General features: G+C 38.8%; 1 protein-coding gene across 3 annotated transcripts in view; it reads right to left on the bottom strand.

The window, feature by feature from the left end:
• Positions 1-13111, bottom strand: part of CRYZL1 (crystallin zeta like 1) — a 33698-nt gene that overhangs the window by 15472 nt on the left and 5115 nt on the right. For all 3 annotated transcript variants that reach the window (XR_011463326.1, XM_005893355.3, XM_070366496.1), the window contains exons 2-6: positions 9398-9469; positions 7737-7814; positions 6941-7013; positions 4856-4900; positions 3134-3202 (exon numbers count right to left, since the gene is read on the bottom strand). Coding sequence is in view for 2 of the 3 variants with exons in the window: in XM_005893355.3 (XP_005893417.1) it covers positions 3134-3202; positions 4856-4900; positions 6941-7013; positions 7737-7814; positions 9398-9463 (331 nt within the window). In the remaining variant the exon portion in view is untranslated. The remainder of the gene's footprint in view (positions 1-3133; positions 3203-4855; positions 4901-6940; positions 7014-7736; positions 7815-9397; positions 9470-13111) is intronic.

The raw sequence follows: 13111 nt of genomic DNA, 5'->3' as shown, positions 1-13111 counted from the left end.
GGATTGGGGGCAGGAGGAGAAGGGGACAACAGAGGATGAGATGGCTGGATGGCATCACTGACTCGATGGATGTGAGTCTGAGTGAACTCTGGGAGTTGGTGATGGACAGGGAGGCCTGGCGTGCTGAGATTCATGGGGTTGCAAAGGGTCGGACACGACTGAGCGACTGAACTGAACTGAACTGATATTACTCTGTTGATGGACACGTAGGTTGCTTCCATGTCCTGGCTATTGTAAATAGTGCTGTAAAGTACATTGGTTGCATGCACCTTTTTGAATTACGGTTTTCACTGGATATATGCCGAGGAGTGGGATTGCTGGATCATAGAGTAGTTCTATTTTTAGTTTTTTAAGGAGCCTCCATATTGTTCTCCATAGTGGTTTTACTAACTTATATTCCCACCAACAGTGTAGGAGGGTTCCCTTTTCTCTACACTGTCACCAGCATTTATTGTTTGTAGACTTTTTAATGATGGCCATGCCAACTGGTATGAGGTGATACCTCATTGAAATTTTGATCTACATTTCTCTAACAATTAGCAATGTTGAGCATCTTTTTATGTGCTTTTTGGCTATCTGTATGTCGTCACTGGAGAAATGTATATTTAGATCTGCCCATCTTTTGATTGGGCTTTTTTTTGTTGTTGTTATATTGAGCTGCATGAAATGTTTGTATAACAAATAAATTTTTTATGTTTGACAGAATGGCTTGAGAATTGAAAGCACAAAAGAGCTGGAAGAATTTATTCAATTTTTTACCTCTATCCTTAATATTCTGCAACAAGATTAATAAGACATCTTCAGGGAGTTGCTTGGAACCTAGTTTTTTGATTTGGTGGAAGACCAGACTTGCTAGGAGGTATATAAATTTACTACTATTAATAGTCCAAAATCCAAATTTAAGAGTCCCAAATTGGCCCCACATAGTCTGATTACCAGTTATATTATTCAAGAAAGAACTTAGGAAAAAATTTAATGAAATAGTTCAAGAATACGAAAGAATGTACGATGACTTATAGGTAAGTTATGAAGAAACCATGAATCCTAGCATAAGAAGAAACAAGACTCCCATTGGAGGCCGTGGATATGCTGTGTTCACATCCTCGTTCCTCGCCCACAAAGGTAACTTCCACATGACTTTTCCCCTACATGTTCCTCATATCTTTAAATGAGATATGCCTCATTAAATTTTGTAGTTTTGAACTTTATAGAAATAAAATGGTATCACACTGTTGTATACTTCTGCAACTTGCTTTTCTCACTTAGCACAGCTTGTGAGGTTCATCTATCTTGATATGTTTGACTGTTATTTATACACTTTTTTTTTAATACACTTTTGCTGATGAGTTAATTAGAAATATCTTTGATTATCCATTTTCCTGGTGATGAACACTGACGCTTTTTCTCTTTTTATTCCAGTGACAAACCATGCTGCTACATGGACACTTGCACATGTCTACTGGTGCACATCAGGCCTCTCTGAGGCATGAAAGTACCAGCAGAGTTACTAGGTTTGAGTTGTTAATACATCATCACCTATTAGATCAGGCCAAGTAATTTTTCTAAAGCATTTCTAGTAATTTATACTCCCAGTGCTCAAAAGATTCTGTGGCTCCTCATCCTTGCCAGCACTTGGAATGTCAAACTTTATGACTTTGTCAGGCTCAAGGATGCATAGCAGTGGTTTTAATGTGCTTTCCCCTGATTCTTAAGGAGATGCAGCATGTTTTGTGTGTCTATATAATTTATTCACTTTAATTTAAATATTTAAGAAGTAAATTCAGTTCAGTTCAGTTGCTCAGTTGTGTATTTTTTTGACCCCATGGACTGCAGCACGCCAGGCCTCCCTGTCCTTCACCAACTCCCGATGCTTGCTCAAACTCATGACCATCGAGTTGGTGATGCCATCCAACCATCTCATCCTCTGTCATCCCCTTCTCCTCCCACCTTCAATCTTTGCCAGCATCAGGGTCTTTTCCAATGAGTCATTTCTTCGCATCAGGTGGCCAAAGTACTGGAGTTTCAGCTTCAGCATCAGTCCTTCCAGTGAGGACTCCTCCTTCCAATGAGTACTGATGCTGAAGTTGAAACCAATACTTTGGCCACCTGATAAGAAAATTTTAAAATTAGCACTTAAGTTAAATTGAATATTGGCCAAAGGATATTAACAACAGAAACCAAAAATAAGTGTTTTGAGTCTTTCCTGACTCAGACTACAGGTATTGTCTAGATTTTATACATATGAAAATTTTAATAACAAAGAAAAAAAAGTAAAAACTTCTGATTAGTGATATAATTTCAAAGCCAAGGGAGAAACTGCTTTTCAAACCTCTTACCATGAACAATGTAAGGGAAATATAGAGGTAGGAACACTGTTCAGTTTCAAAATAAAGTTTAGAGATATAAAATTTAATCTGCTGCTGCTGCTGCTAAGTTGCTTCAGTTGTGACCGACTCTGTGCAACCCCATAGATGGCAGCCCACTCAGCTTCCCTGTTCCTGGGATTCTCCAGGCAAGAACACTGGAGTGGGTTGCCATTTCCTTCTCCAGTGCATGAACGTGAAAAGTGAAAGGGAAGTCGCTCAGTCGTGTCCGACTCTTAGCGACCCCATGGACTGCAGCCTACCAAGCTCCTCCGTCCATGGATTTTCCAGGCAAGAGTACTGGAGTGGGGTGCCATGGCCTTCTCCGAAAATTTAAGCTGCTGCTGCTGCTGCTGCTAAGTCGCTTCAGTTGTGTCCAACTCTGTGCAACCCCATAGATGGTAGCCCATCAGGCTCCCATTTCCCTGGGATTCTCCAGGCAAGAACACTGGAGTGGGTTGCCATTTCCTTCTCCAATGCATGAAAGTGAAAAGTCAGAGTGAAGTCGCTCAGTTGTGTCCGACTCTTAGAGACCCCATGGACTGCAGCCTACCAAGCTCCTCCATCCATGGATTTTCCAGGCAAGAGTACTGGAGTGGGGTGCCATTGCCTTCTCTGAAAATTTAAGCTAGAAGTAGTCAAATGACGACCACCCAATAGCTATTTCCTAGGCACACTCACAGCAGATGCAAAGCAATTGTGTTGTTAATAAAAATCACACACCTGGGAAGTAAGACTTATGAGCTCCAAAACACTGCACAACCACATACCCAAGTAATGCTCATGGACTCGAACAGCCTCACAAAGTCCAGGGTCTTCAGAATCCAGGGGCAGAATTCCTGAAAATTAAAATGAGAAACATAAGGGCAACTATCTAAAAGTGAACTCACTCCTAATGAGAGGCCAGTAAGCATTAGTCTACATTTTCCTCAGTGGAATTTTGAGGAAGCTTCCACCACTAGTAAGGAGAGATTTCAGAAATACAGAAGCAGAGTGGACAGTTTATTTTCTGATATGAGCACTATAATACCTATACTACATCTTTCTTTTTCTTCTTCCTCTTTCACCTGAGTGATGACAGAGATGATGGCTGACATACAGAGCCAAGTCAGAGATGGGGGTGGCATCTGGGCTCCTCATTAAACTGACCCCTGATGTACGGCTAACCTTGGTTCTACAGGATTCATCAGTATGCTTCCAGTAAAATCCCATTTTCTCCTGAGCCAGTTGGATTTTATTTTTGGTCTCTTACAAACGGAATCTTGAATAATACAATGTCATCTGACTTCTTTTTTCTTTTTAAAATTTTATTTATCTATCGCTGCACTGGTCTTCAGTGCTGTGCGCAGGCTTGCTCTAGTTGTGGTGAGTAGGGGCTACTCTTTAGATGCGGTGCATGGGCCTTTGGAGTTGCGGTTGCGGGCTCTAGAGTGAGGGTTCGGTAGTCGCGGCAGTTGGGCCCAGCTGCCCCTGGGCATGTGGGACCTTCCCAGACCAGGGATCGAATGCTGTCCCCTGCATTGCAAGGTGCGCTCTTATCCACGGGACCCCCAGGGAAGTCCCTTACCCACCCTCCTGGGCAGATAATAAAGACGGAAATAATAAATTCTCAAAGAAAATGCTCAAATCAAAGGCAATTCTGTTAAAAGCTGATGAAAACTTTCCTACACATTTATCTTAACAGCTTCAAGCATGATATACAGAGAAATGGCAACTTCAAAAACTACTTCTTAACTACTTCATAGTTGTGTGTATGAATGTCTAGGACACAGTATAAAGAAATATATTTGCAAAATGGTATTAACCATAGAGTTAAAAAAAAAAGAATAAATGTCTTCAGCAAATTTTTGGTTTTACGAGGGTAGTAAGGGAGCAGCTACATACAATTTACTCGGATGTGGACAAAAGAGCACCTGCAGAGCCAAGTCAGTCAGTAGTCTTCATGTTGATGGCCTGTGACTCTTCCTTTCTCTGGAGTCATCAGTCTAATTATAGACCGAGCTTCTGTCCAGGAAGGGCTGCACCAAGGGCAGCAACAACTGTCGCCACCTTTCTATCCTGTGTGAGCTCAGCTGCTCAGCTGTATCCGATTCTTTGCAATACCATGGACTGCAGCCCGCCAGGCTCCTCTGTCCATGGGATTCTCCAGGCAAGAATACTGGGGTGGGAAGCCATGCCCTCCTCCAGGGGATAGTCCCAACCTAGGGATCAAACCCAGGTTTCCTGCACTGCAGGCGGATTCTTTACCATCTGAGCCACCAGGGAAGTCTCTTTCTATCCCATTATAGCCAAATACTGAAAAGTTGTAAATGTTCTGCTATTGAGATCAAACTCTCAATTCTCTTCATCAATGGATACTTGAGAGTAAATTCCAAATCTTAGGTAAGTACTTGTATATGAAGCAAGGTCACAGTAAACATTGGCAATTGTACAGAAAAAGGAGACAATAGTAAGACAAACGACTTGAAATAAGACTATGACCTATAACTTACCCACTACTTCATCATCTGGTTGAAAGAATGATACCTTGCTTCCAACTAAAATGTGGAGAAAATTAATAATCATTATTACGAGGTTATTAAATATAACATAATAATTAAAATTCAAAAGCCATAGATTGATAAAAGTCACTGACTCAGAGAAAAGGTAAAGAACTTTTAGGACATTCTGACAGTCTGCAAGGGACCATAGGATGTAACACTTCAAATGTGGATTCTCTGCAAAATCTGGGCTGTGCGGTTGTTGACACCATAGAGCAGGCTATCTCTCTGTTTAGCTAAGGATGAAGGCATAAAGAAAAATAATCCATTTCACAGCTCTTATGACGATTACACTGGGTACACTGGGTTCCCCTCCTCCTGCGGCTAGTCCAATCTGTCATGGTTTTAGCTGCAGAAGTGCAGACATGCAATGGCAATTCTGGTTAGAGTTACATATGCAATTACTTTGATTTGGGATTATGGAAATAAATTCAGAATGGGGCCAAGAAATTTGAGGACTATACAGAAGTGATAAGTTACACTTCCCCTGTGTATGTAGAGAAAAGGCCTCCACCATCAGTCAATTCTGTAGAATATTTTTCTTCCAATAGTTACAAGAGGAAACAGGAGGAAAAAACCCAAACCTCACTGAATGTCTACTTGTGCCCAGCATTTTAGTGTGTATTCCCATTTAATCTTCATGGCACACCCATGAAGTAGGTATTATTAGGCCTGTTTAACAGACGAGGAAACTGAGGTGTGGCAGAGAAGTAAGGCAGAAGTCTGCCATCTGGGAGTGGCACCTCTGGCTGGCTGGCTGCGAAAGGGTCCCAATCTGCTGCATCTCTGGATCCTGCCTGTGCCTCCATCCCCTAATATTCTTGCTTTCTGTGCTTTTCTCTTTCCTTCCTGCTGCAGATTCTTGTCTTCCTAAAATCACCCTGATCCTTTTTTCATGGTGTCCTTCATACTCCTTTTATTAAGGATTGTCCTTCAGATGGTGGCACTGCCAAGGGGTCCATGCAATCTGTGTGTCTCCTTCATCTCCTCCCTCTCCCTGCATGAGCTCATCACCATTCTATGATTTCAAACACAACCGATACGCTGACAACTTTCAGATATAACCAGAATCTTGTAAATCATTTCCTGCCTTTACGCGTTTTGAATTCTCCTGTTCCAGTCAATTATTAAGTTCTGTTGACTTGACTTTCCCAGTATTTCTTGAATGTATCCACACTACCTTTGCCACATCTGTCTAGGTTATGGACTTTGTCATTTCTTGCTTGTTGGGTCTATGGCTCAAACAGTGCTCTTGCCTACAGTCCGGTCTGCCTCAAATCCACTCTTCATATGGTCACCCTAATACGTTCTCTACAACCCAACCTGAGAGATGAGATTCAACATGATCTGGCCCTTGCCTACCCTCCCACCTCATTTTTTTGGGGGCGGGGGAAGGAGTCAGTGTTGATGCCATCATTAAAAGATTTTGTTAGATATCTTTTATCCTGCAATTTTTGAAGGGGAATTTTCTTGACAAACTTTTTTTTCTTCTGCCAAGTATCCTGCCTATGACTGTTGCCCAGAACTTCATGCGGGGTCTCAGTTTCCCCATCAGGGATCAAACCTGTGCCCCCAGCAGTGGAAGCTTAGAGTCTTAACCACTTGGATTGGCAGGGAAGTAAGTCCCTATTTACCTTTTAAATACTCAATTTTAGGCACACCTTAAAAATATAATGTGAGTGCAGCTATTGAGCATTATGTAAATTTTGACCCAAAGCCAAGTTACACAAGTAATTTATGCTGGGTTGTAAACATCATAAAAAGGACAATGCTGGTCATGCTATTCCAAATGATTACTTGTGGATTTAAATACATAATCTCTAAATATTTATTTACTAAACTGTAATAAGCTCTTCAATTACAAAATACCATTAAGTTCTATTTTTCTTTTTAATTAAAAAAGGAAAAACACTTCTGTATAGTTTCTTTGTATTGAATAAGTGTATATAATTTTAATGTGTCAGTAAAACAATTAGCTACCATTTACTTTCCATTATCTTAGAAAATAAATACAGATACTTCTATCTGTAAACTTACCATCTAACACAATTCCAGCAACTTCTCTCCCAACAGGAAAGAATTCCTTTTCCATCTTCATTTCTGCAAGAAGCTAAATAATGACAAAGGCTTGAACTTATTGTCAAGAATAAATTCTAACCTCTATTCATACAAGAGAAAAGCAGGAGCAAAAATCAAACCACAGAAAAAGCAAATATGACTCCATTTTTGGCATCAAGACAAAAAGCAAGTATCTTCACAAAATAGGTTCCTTTTTGGAGCAGGAAGCCAGGTTTGCTAAGGGATTCGTTGATATGTATAATTTTAATGTGTGAGCAAATCAATTAGCTACCATTTAATCTCCATTATCTTAGAAAATACATAGAGATATTTCTATCTGTAAACTTACCATCTAACACAATTACATATAAAATATTTTCATATAATATTATAAAATACATGAGTTCAATTAGATGGAATTTCCTGATTAATATAGAAATCATATTAGTATATATATTAATATAGAATTAATCAGATCAGATCAGATCAGTCGCTCAGTCAGCTAGGAAAAAACTTACCATGTATTTCTATATTAATTAGTATATTATTTCTATATTATTAATATATATTATATAGATATTAATCCTATATATTAATATAGAAATAATATACTAATTAATATAGAAATACATGGTAAGTTTTTTTCCTAGCTGTTCAATTCTTCTAGGAATAATTTCTTGGTACTCAGAAGTCAGTTATTATTATTATAATTTTTGTATACCAAATATATTTGACTTTTGGCCAAATCAAAGCACCAATATCTTAGTATTCATACCTTTGTATTTATCTGGCTCAGAGCACAAGCTTTAACTTGAAGTTTCACATAGTTATCTTCTGTAACAGGAAGATTTTCCTAGAGTCAAATGATAAAATTGCACATTCCTTTGAGAATACTGCTTTCATGTTGCAAAAATTTTCATATATAACTGAACAAAATAAAAAAGACTCAAAATCTTACACCAAAGTTAACTGAAAAAGCTACAAACAATTACTTTATAATATATAATACGAAAGAATGTAGGGAATTCGGGGTAAAAAATTTCAAAAGTCTTAGGGTACTAATCTGAAAATGTACTTCCAAGCTATGGATAAGAATATATTGCAGGCAATGAACAGAGGATAACAAAGTAGAGCAATAAATACTGTCCTTCAGTTCAATTTAAATCTCAAAGCAACATGTGGGGATGTCCTTAAACACATATATACTTAATAGATGCACTGTACTGATCATGGAATTTTCTTAATGCTATATAGAAAGTTCTTTAGTGTCACTTGTTGATTTCTACCTTATTTAACATCTGTCTTGGACATTTTAGCATGCCCCATGGGACTCTGGGGTTGAAATACAAACTTGATGGAACTTAATTTACCCCTCATATTCCATAGCTAGATATAACTTCAAAGGCAAAGGTATTTCAAACGTTGGTATTTAGTGTCATCTACCAATGACATCAGTAATTAAAATGCTTTCTTCAATCCTTGATATGCCCCAAAATTAGATCAAGTGTTGGCTAGTTGGCTAGAACAGCTACCTGCGCAGTGCCTCCTGTGTTCTAACCAAGTGATCACTGTATTTGACATGAACACAGTATTCTGGGATTTCCCTTTTTAAAACTCAGATTTGATAATATTTGGTAATTATGTGAAGATATTCAGCAGTATCGATAATTTTATACTCATGATTGTGTGAACCTGGTGATAATTATTTCCGAGAGCCAATCAAACCTCTTGGACCTCCATCCTGACCCAATGGTAGAAACTAAACTGATTAGACTCCTAATCTAAGTGATTTTGGAGTTGTTGAAAGATGAAAAAGAAAAACTGAATTGTATTCGTTATCCAGAGATTCTTATTACTACTATGAAACACACATACAATATGAAATACATACGCATTTAGTTTTTGTCCCTAAACTAATAGTGGAATGTCTTTGGCCCGCCACAAACCTTTCAAACAATCATTAATAGATAAAAATTCTACTCTCTATCCTTAAAGTAGTAAAAAAAAAAACTGGAAACCTTTAAAGCTTAGTTCATGAAGTAACTTTGCAATGCTTAGAAGTTAGTGTGAAAAACAATGTTTTTCCACCTCTTTAATTTCACAATATGAAAGTATTTTCTGAAATATGGCTGCAATCTAAAAACTCGTTTTATTGTGGTATTCAGAATAAATTGGGTTAATTTTGCAATACATAAGACTACTCAAGTTGTTTAGTTTCTTATTATCTTTTATACTACCACACTGAGGAACTAAAAACTCTTTTGCAGCAACTCTTTTAAAAATATAGGTATACCATATCGACCACTGTTTTCACATAAAATTAATTTATAGGGTGCCACTCAAAAATAATTTGTAACGGGGTATTTAAAACTAGGTCTGTGACATTTGTAAAATACACTATCTTGTTCCATCTAAAGATTAAATCATTTTTCTTACCCTTTCTTGGAACACAAATGTTATTTCTTCATTTGTAGAACTTTGTTGAAAATACAAGCCTTTCATAGTCACCTAAAAATGATAAAAGAAAAAATATACATGAAATATACTAACCAACAAAACATATGCCAGATAAAGTGAAAGCATAAAATGAAAAATAGTTCTAAAGGATAAAATGACAGTTTAACTGCAGTCTTCAAATGAATTTAGGTAATAGTTCTTGAAAGCAATCAAACAAGAGAATATGCAATAACCTCAGGTACGCATTTGAGAATGGGCTTATAATTCAGCCTTTCACACCAAGACTTAAGTTCATCTCACTATTCAACAAAAATTATGAGATGTACCTAAAAAAAAAAAAAAACTGTGCAGGCCAGAGGGCTCAATTTTAATAACCAAAAGTGTCATTTAAAGGGCTTTCAAAGTCTTAAAAAAGTCCACTGGAAAGGAAAAAGTGGATAATCAAGACAGTCATTGAAATTGTGTCCCTAATTCCTCTGTATCCATTTACAAGACATTTATTGGCGCTCAGTTGCTCAGTCGTGTCCAACTCTTTGCAACCCCATGGACTGCAGCACGCCAGGCTTCCCTGTCTTTTACCATCTCCCTGAGTTTGCTCAGACTCATGCCCATCGAGTTGGTGATACCATCCAACCATCTCATCCTCTGTCATCCCCTTCTCCTCCTGCCTTCAATTAAACCTGTATTCTGTGGACATCCTGAAGCATCTCTAAGGATTCCACAACTGTTTCTTTAATTCCATAGTAATTGTATGACAAGACTTTTTTAATGTAAATTTTATAGAGGTACCATATAAAATCAGAGAAAAGTTCACAGATCCTAAGTATATAGCTTGGTGAACTTTACAAAGTGAACATGGCCATGCCATAGCAGGAAACATGTCACTAGAACTCCAGAAGGTCCTTGGTTTCCCTTCTAGTCACTATCCCCCTTCTAAGGATACTCAATATCCTGATATTCAAGTGGAGATTAGCTTTGTCTGTTTTTGACTTTATATGAATTATGCTCCTTCTTTCTCTCAGTATTATGAGTTTCACTCATGCTATTGCCTGCAGTTGTATTTATTTCATTCAGTTACATAGTATTCCACTGTATGAATTACTAAATGTCCACTGCACTAAAGATAGACATCTGATGGTTTCCAGTTTAACACGTTTACAAATTATCCTGCTAAGAACATTCTCATACATATTTTTTGATGAAAGTACTACAGTATTATTGAATTTATGAACGACGAAACTGAGACTTACAGAGGCACATTCCTAGGGTCTCATGGCTCCAGCCGGGCCAGAGCTGAGACAAATCAGATGCTACCAACTCCAAAGTCATTTACCTTTACCATTATACTTAATGGTTTCTATTGAGCTGCTAACATTAGATGTAAAACTAGAACCCTATCTCCTTTAGTTCAGGATTCATAATTAGTAAGTGCTTGTTGACAGAACTAGCTACATAACTTGCAGAGTTCACTGCAAAATGAAAATGTGGGGAACCTTGTTCAGAAACTAAAATTTCAAGATGGTAACAGCCAAGCATCAAACCAAGCATGAGTGCCTTCTGACTGTGAGTCCAGTGTGACTGCAGAGCTACTGTTCTTATGAAGCTGGCTCTGCAAGCTGAATCGTAATGGGTCTAAAGGATCTTTATAGAGGGTTTTTACTAAGCAGTTCAGCAATGGTTGCTGCTTTCCAGTAGGTGGTAATCAAATGCTGGAACTAACAGAAACGAGTACACATTCTAGACACAAAGAGAATTTACATGTCTCTAGGCTTCTGGTTAAGGAAGATCTGTGTGTGTGTGTGTGTGTGTGTGTGTGTACACACATCAGTAAGTTTGTCAGGGTTGTAAGGGAGAGGGGAAGAACCTAAGCATAGAACAGCAGCTATGTATTACCGATGACAGAAATCTAACTTCTTCCTAGCTGTCAAGCCATCTAAGATGCATACCACTGTCCCTAGTTTACCTTACTCCTTCATTCTTCCAACACATCCCGTCTGATCTAGGCATTATGTGTGCGTGTGTGCTCAGTCGTGTCTCTTTGTGACCCCATGACTGTAGTCTGCCAGGCTCCTCTGTCCATGGGATCCTCTAGGCAAGAGTACGGGAGTGGGTTGCCACTTCCTTCTCCAGGGGATCTTCCCGACTCAGGGTCTGCGTCTCCTGCATCGGCAGGCAGATTCTTTACTGCTGTGCCACCTGGGAAGCCAAGTTAACTTCATACCATATGGCCGCCGCTGTCTCCAGGCTCCAGGCCCTGCTTGCTCTCTGAGACTGTGCTGTACTTACTCTACGGATTCTGCAAAGTAAACAAAGCTCAAGTCCTACTCCCTCTCTGAAATCACCTCCCAGTGACACGCAGTCTACTCCATCTGTTCCATGCTTTTAGATTTCATTACATACTGACAAAACCTTGCTTTATTCATTCAACTAGTGGGTTCTCCCAGCTTTGAAGAATCAATATCCCATTATTACTGAATAAATAAAACTCTGCTTCACTCAATCTGGAGCCACTAGAATTGCCTTTTTGAGAAATGAAATAATTACACATCAACACCTTGATTTCAAAACATCTCCCTTTGTGACTCTGGAAGCCACTGTCTTCTCTGCCCACTGCATCTGAAACAAATAGCATCTCTCTCAGATCAGCAGTCACAGGAGTCTCATACTGTATGCACCCCAACTTCAAAGACCCTGGAAGCTGTTTGTATGTACCCGTGGTGTCCCTTAAGGTGACTATTATATACATAATAATGCCCATATTTTTGGTCAGATCATCTAAATAGTTCCTCCAAATTAGGTTATAATCAGCCTGGCTGGTAGAAAAAAGTAATGTTTAGTTGTTGATTCAATAAGGAACCAGGTGGGAACAAAAACCACCCCTCAAAATTACAAAGTGAAGAAAAAGAAGTATTTTTATAAAAGTGACCAGAAGAAAATTAAGGAAATATTTATTTTGCAAGCCCAAAAAGGAAAACTGAGTTCTCACCACAGAGAAATGGTACAACAAATGGTATTCAAAACCCACTTAATTTCTTAGGGAGTGGTCCAGATTAAATGGAACACTTAATCCATTATTTAATAAAATTTTTATTGAACATAAAGACATTGGCACACAGGAAATACAATAACTGAACACCTTGTAAAATAAAAATAAAAATTAAATATATACTATTTATCATGCTATTTCCAAAAATGAATGTCATTAACCTCAAAATTATATATTCTACTATCAGTTCAGTTCAGTCGCTCAGTTGTGTCTGACTCTTTGCGACCCCATGAATCGCAGCACGCCAGGCCTCCCTGTCCATCACCAACTCCCGGAGTTCACTCAAACTCACGTCCATCAAGTTGGTGATGCCATCCAGCCATCTCATCCTCTGTCATCCCCTTCTCCTCCTGCCCCCAATCCTCCCAACATCAGGGTCTTTTCCAATGAGTCAACTCTTCGCATGAGGTGGCCAAAGTACTAGAGTTTCAGCTTCAGCATTAGTCCTTCCAAAGAACACCTAGGACTGATCTCCTTTAGGACGGACTGGTTGGACCTCCTTACAGTCCAAGGGACTCTCAAAGTCTTCTCCAAACCACAGTTCAAAAGCATCAATTCTTCGGCACTCAGCTTTCTTCACAGTCCAACTCTCACATCCATACATGACCACTGGAAAAACCATAGCCTTGACTAGACGGACCTTTGTT

The sequence above is a fragment of the Bos mutus genome, chromosome 1 (assembly GCF_027580195.1).
Source record: "Bos mutus isolate GX-2022 chromosome 1, NWIPB_WYAK_1.1, whole genome shotgun sequence".
Lineage (NCBI taxonomy): Eukaryota > Metazoa > Chordata > Mammalia > Artiodactyla > Bovidae > Bos > Bos mutus.
The sequence above is the reverse complement of the archived record's forward strand: the minus strand, read 5'-3'. Positions and strand labels throughout refer to the sequence as shown.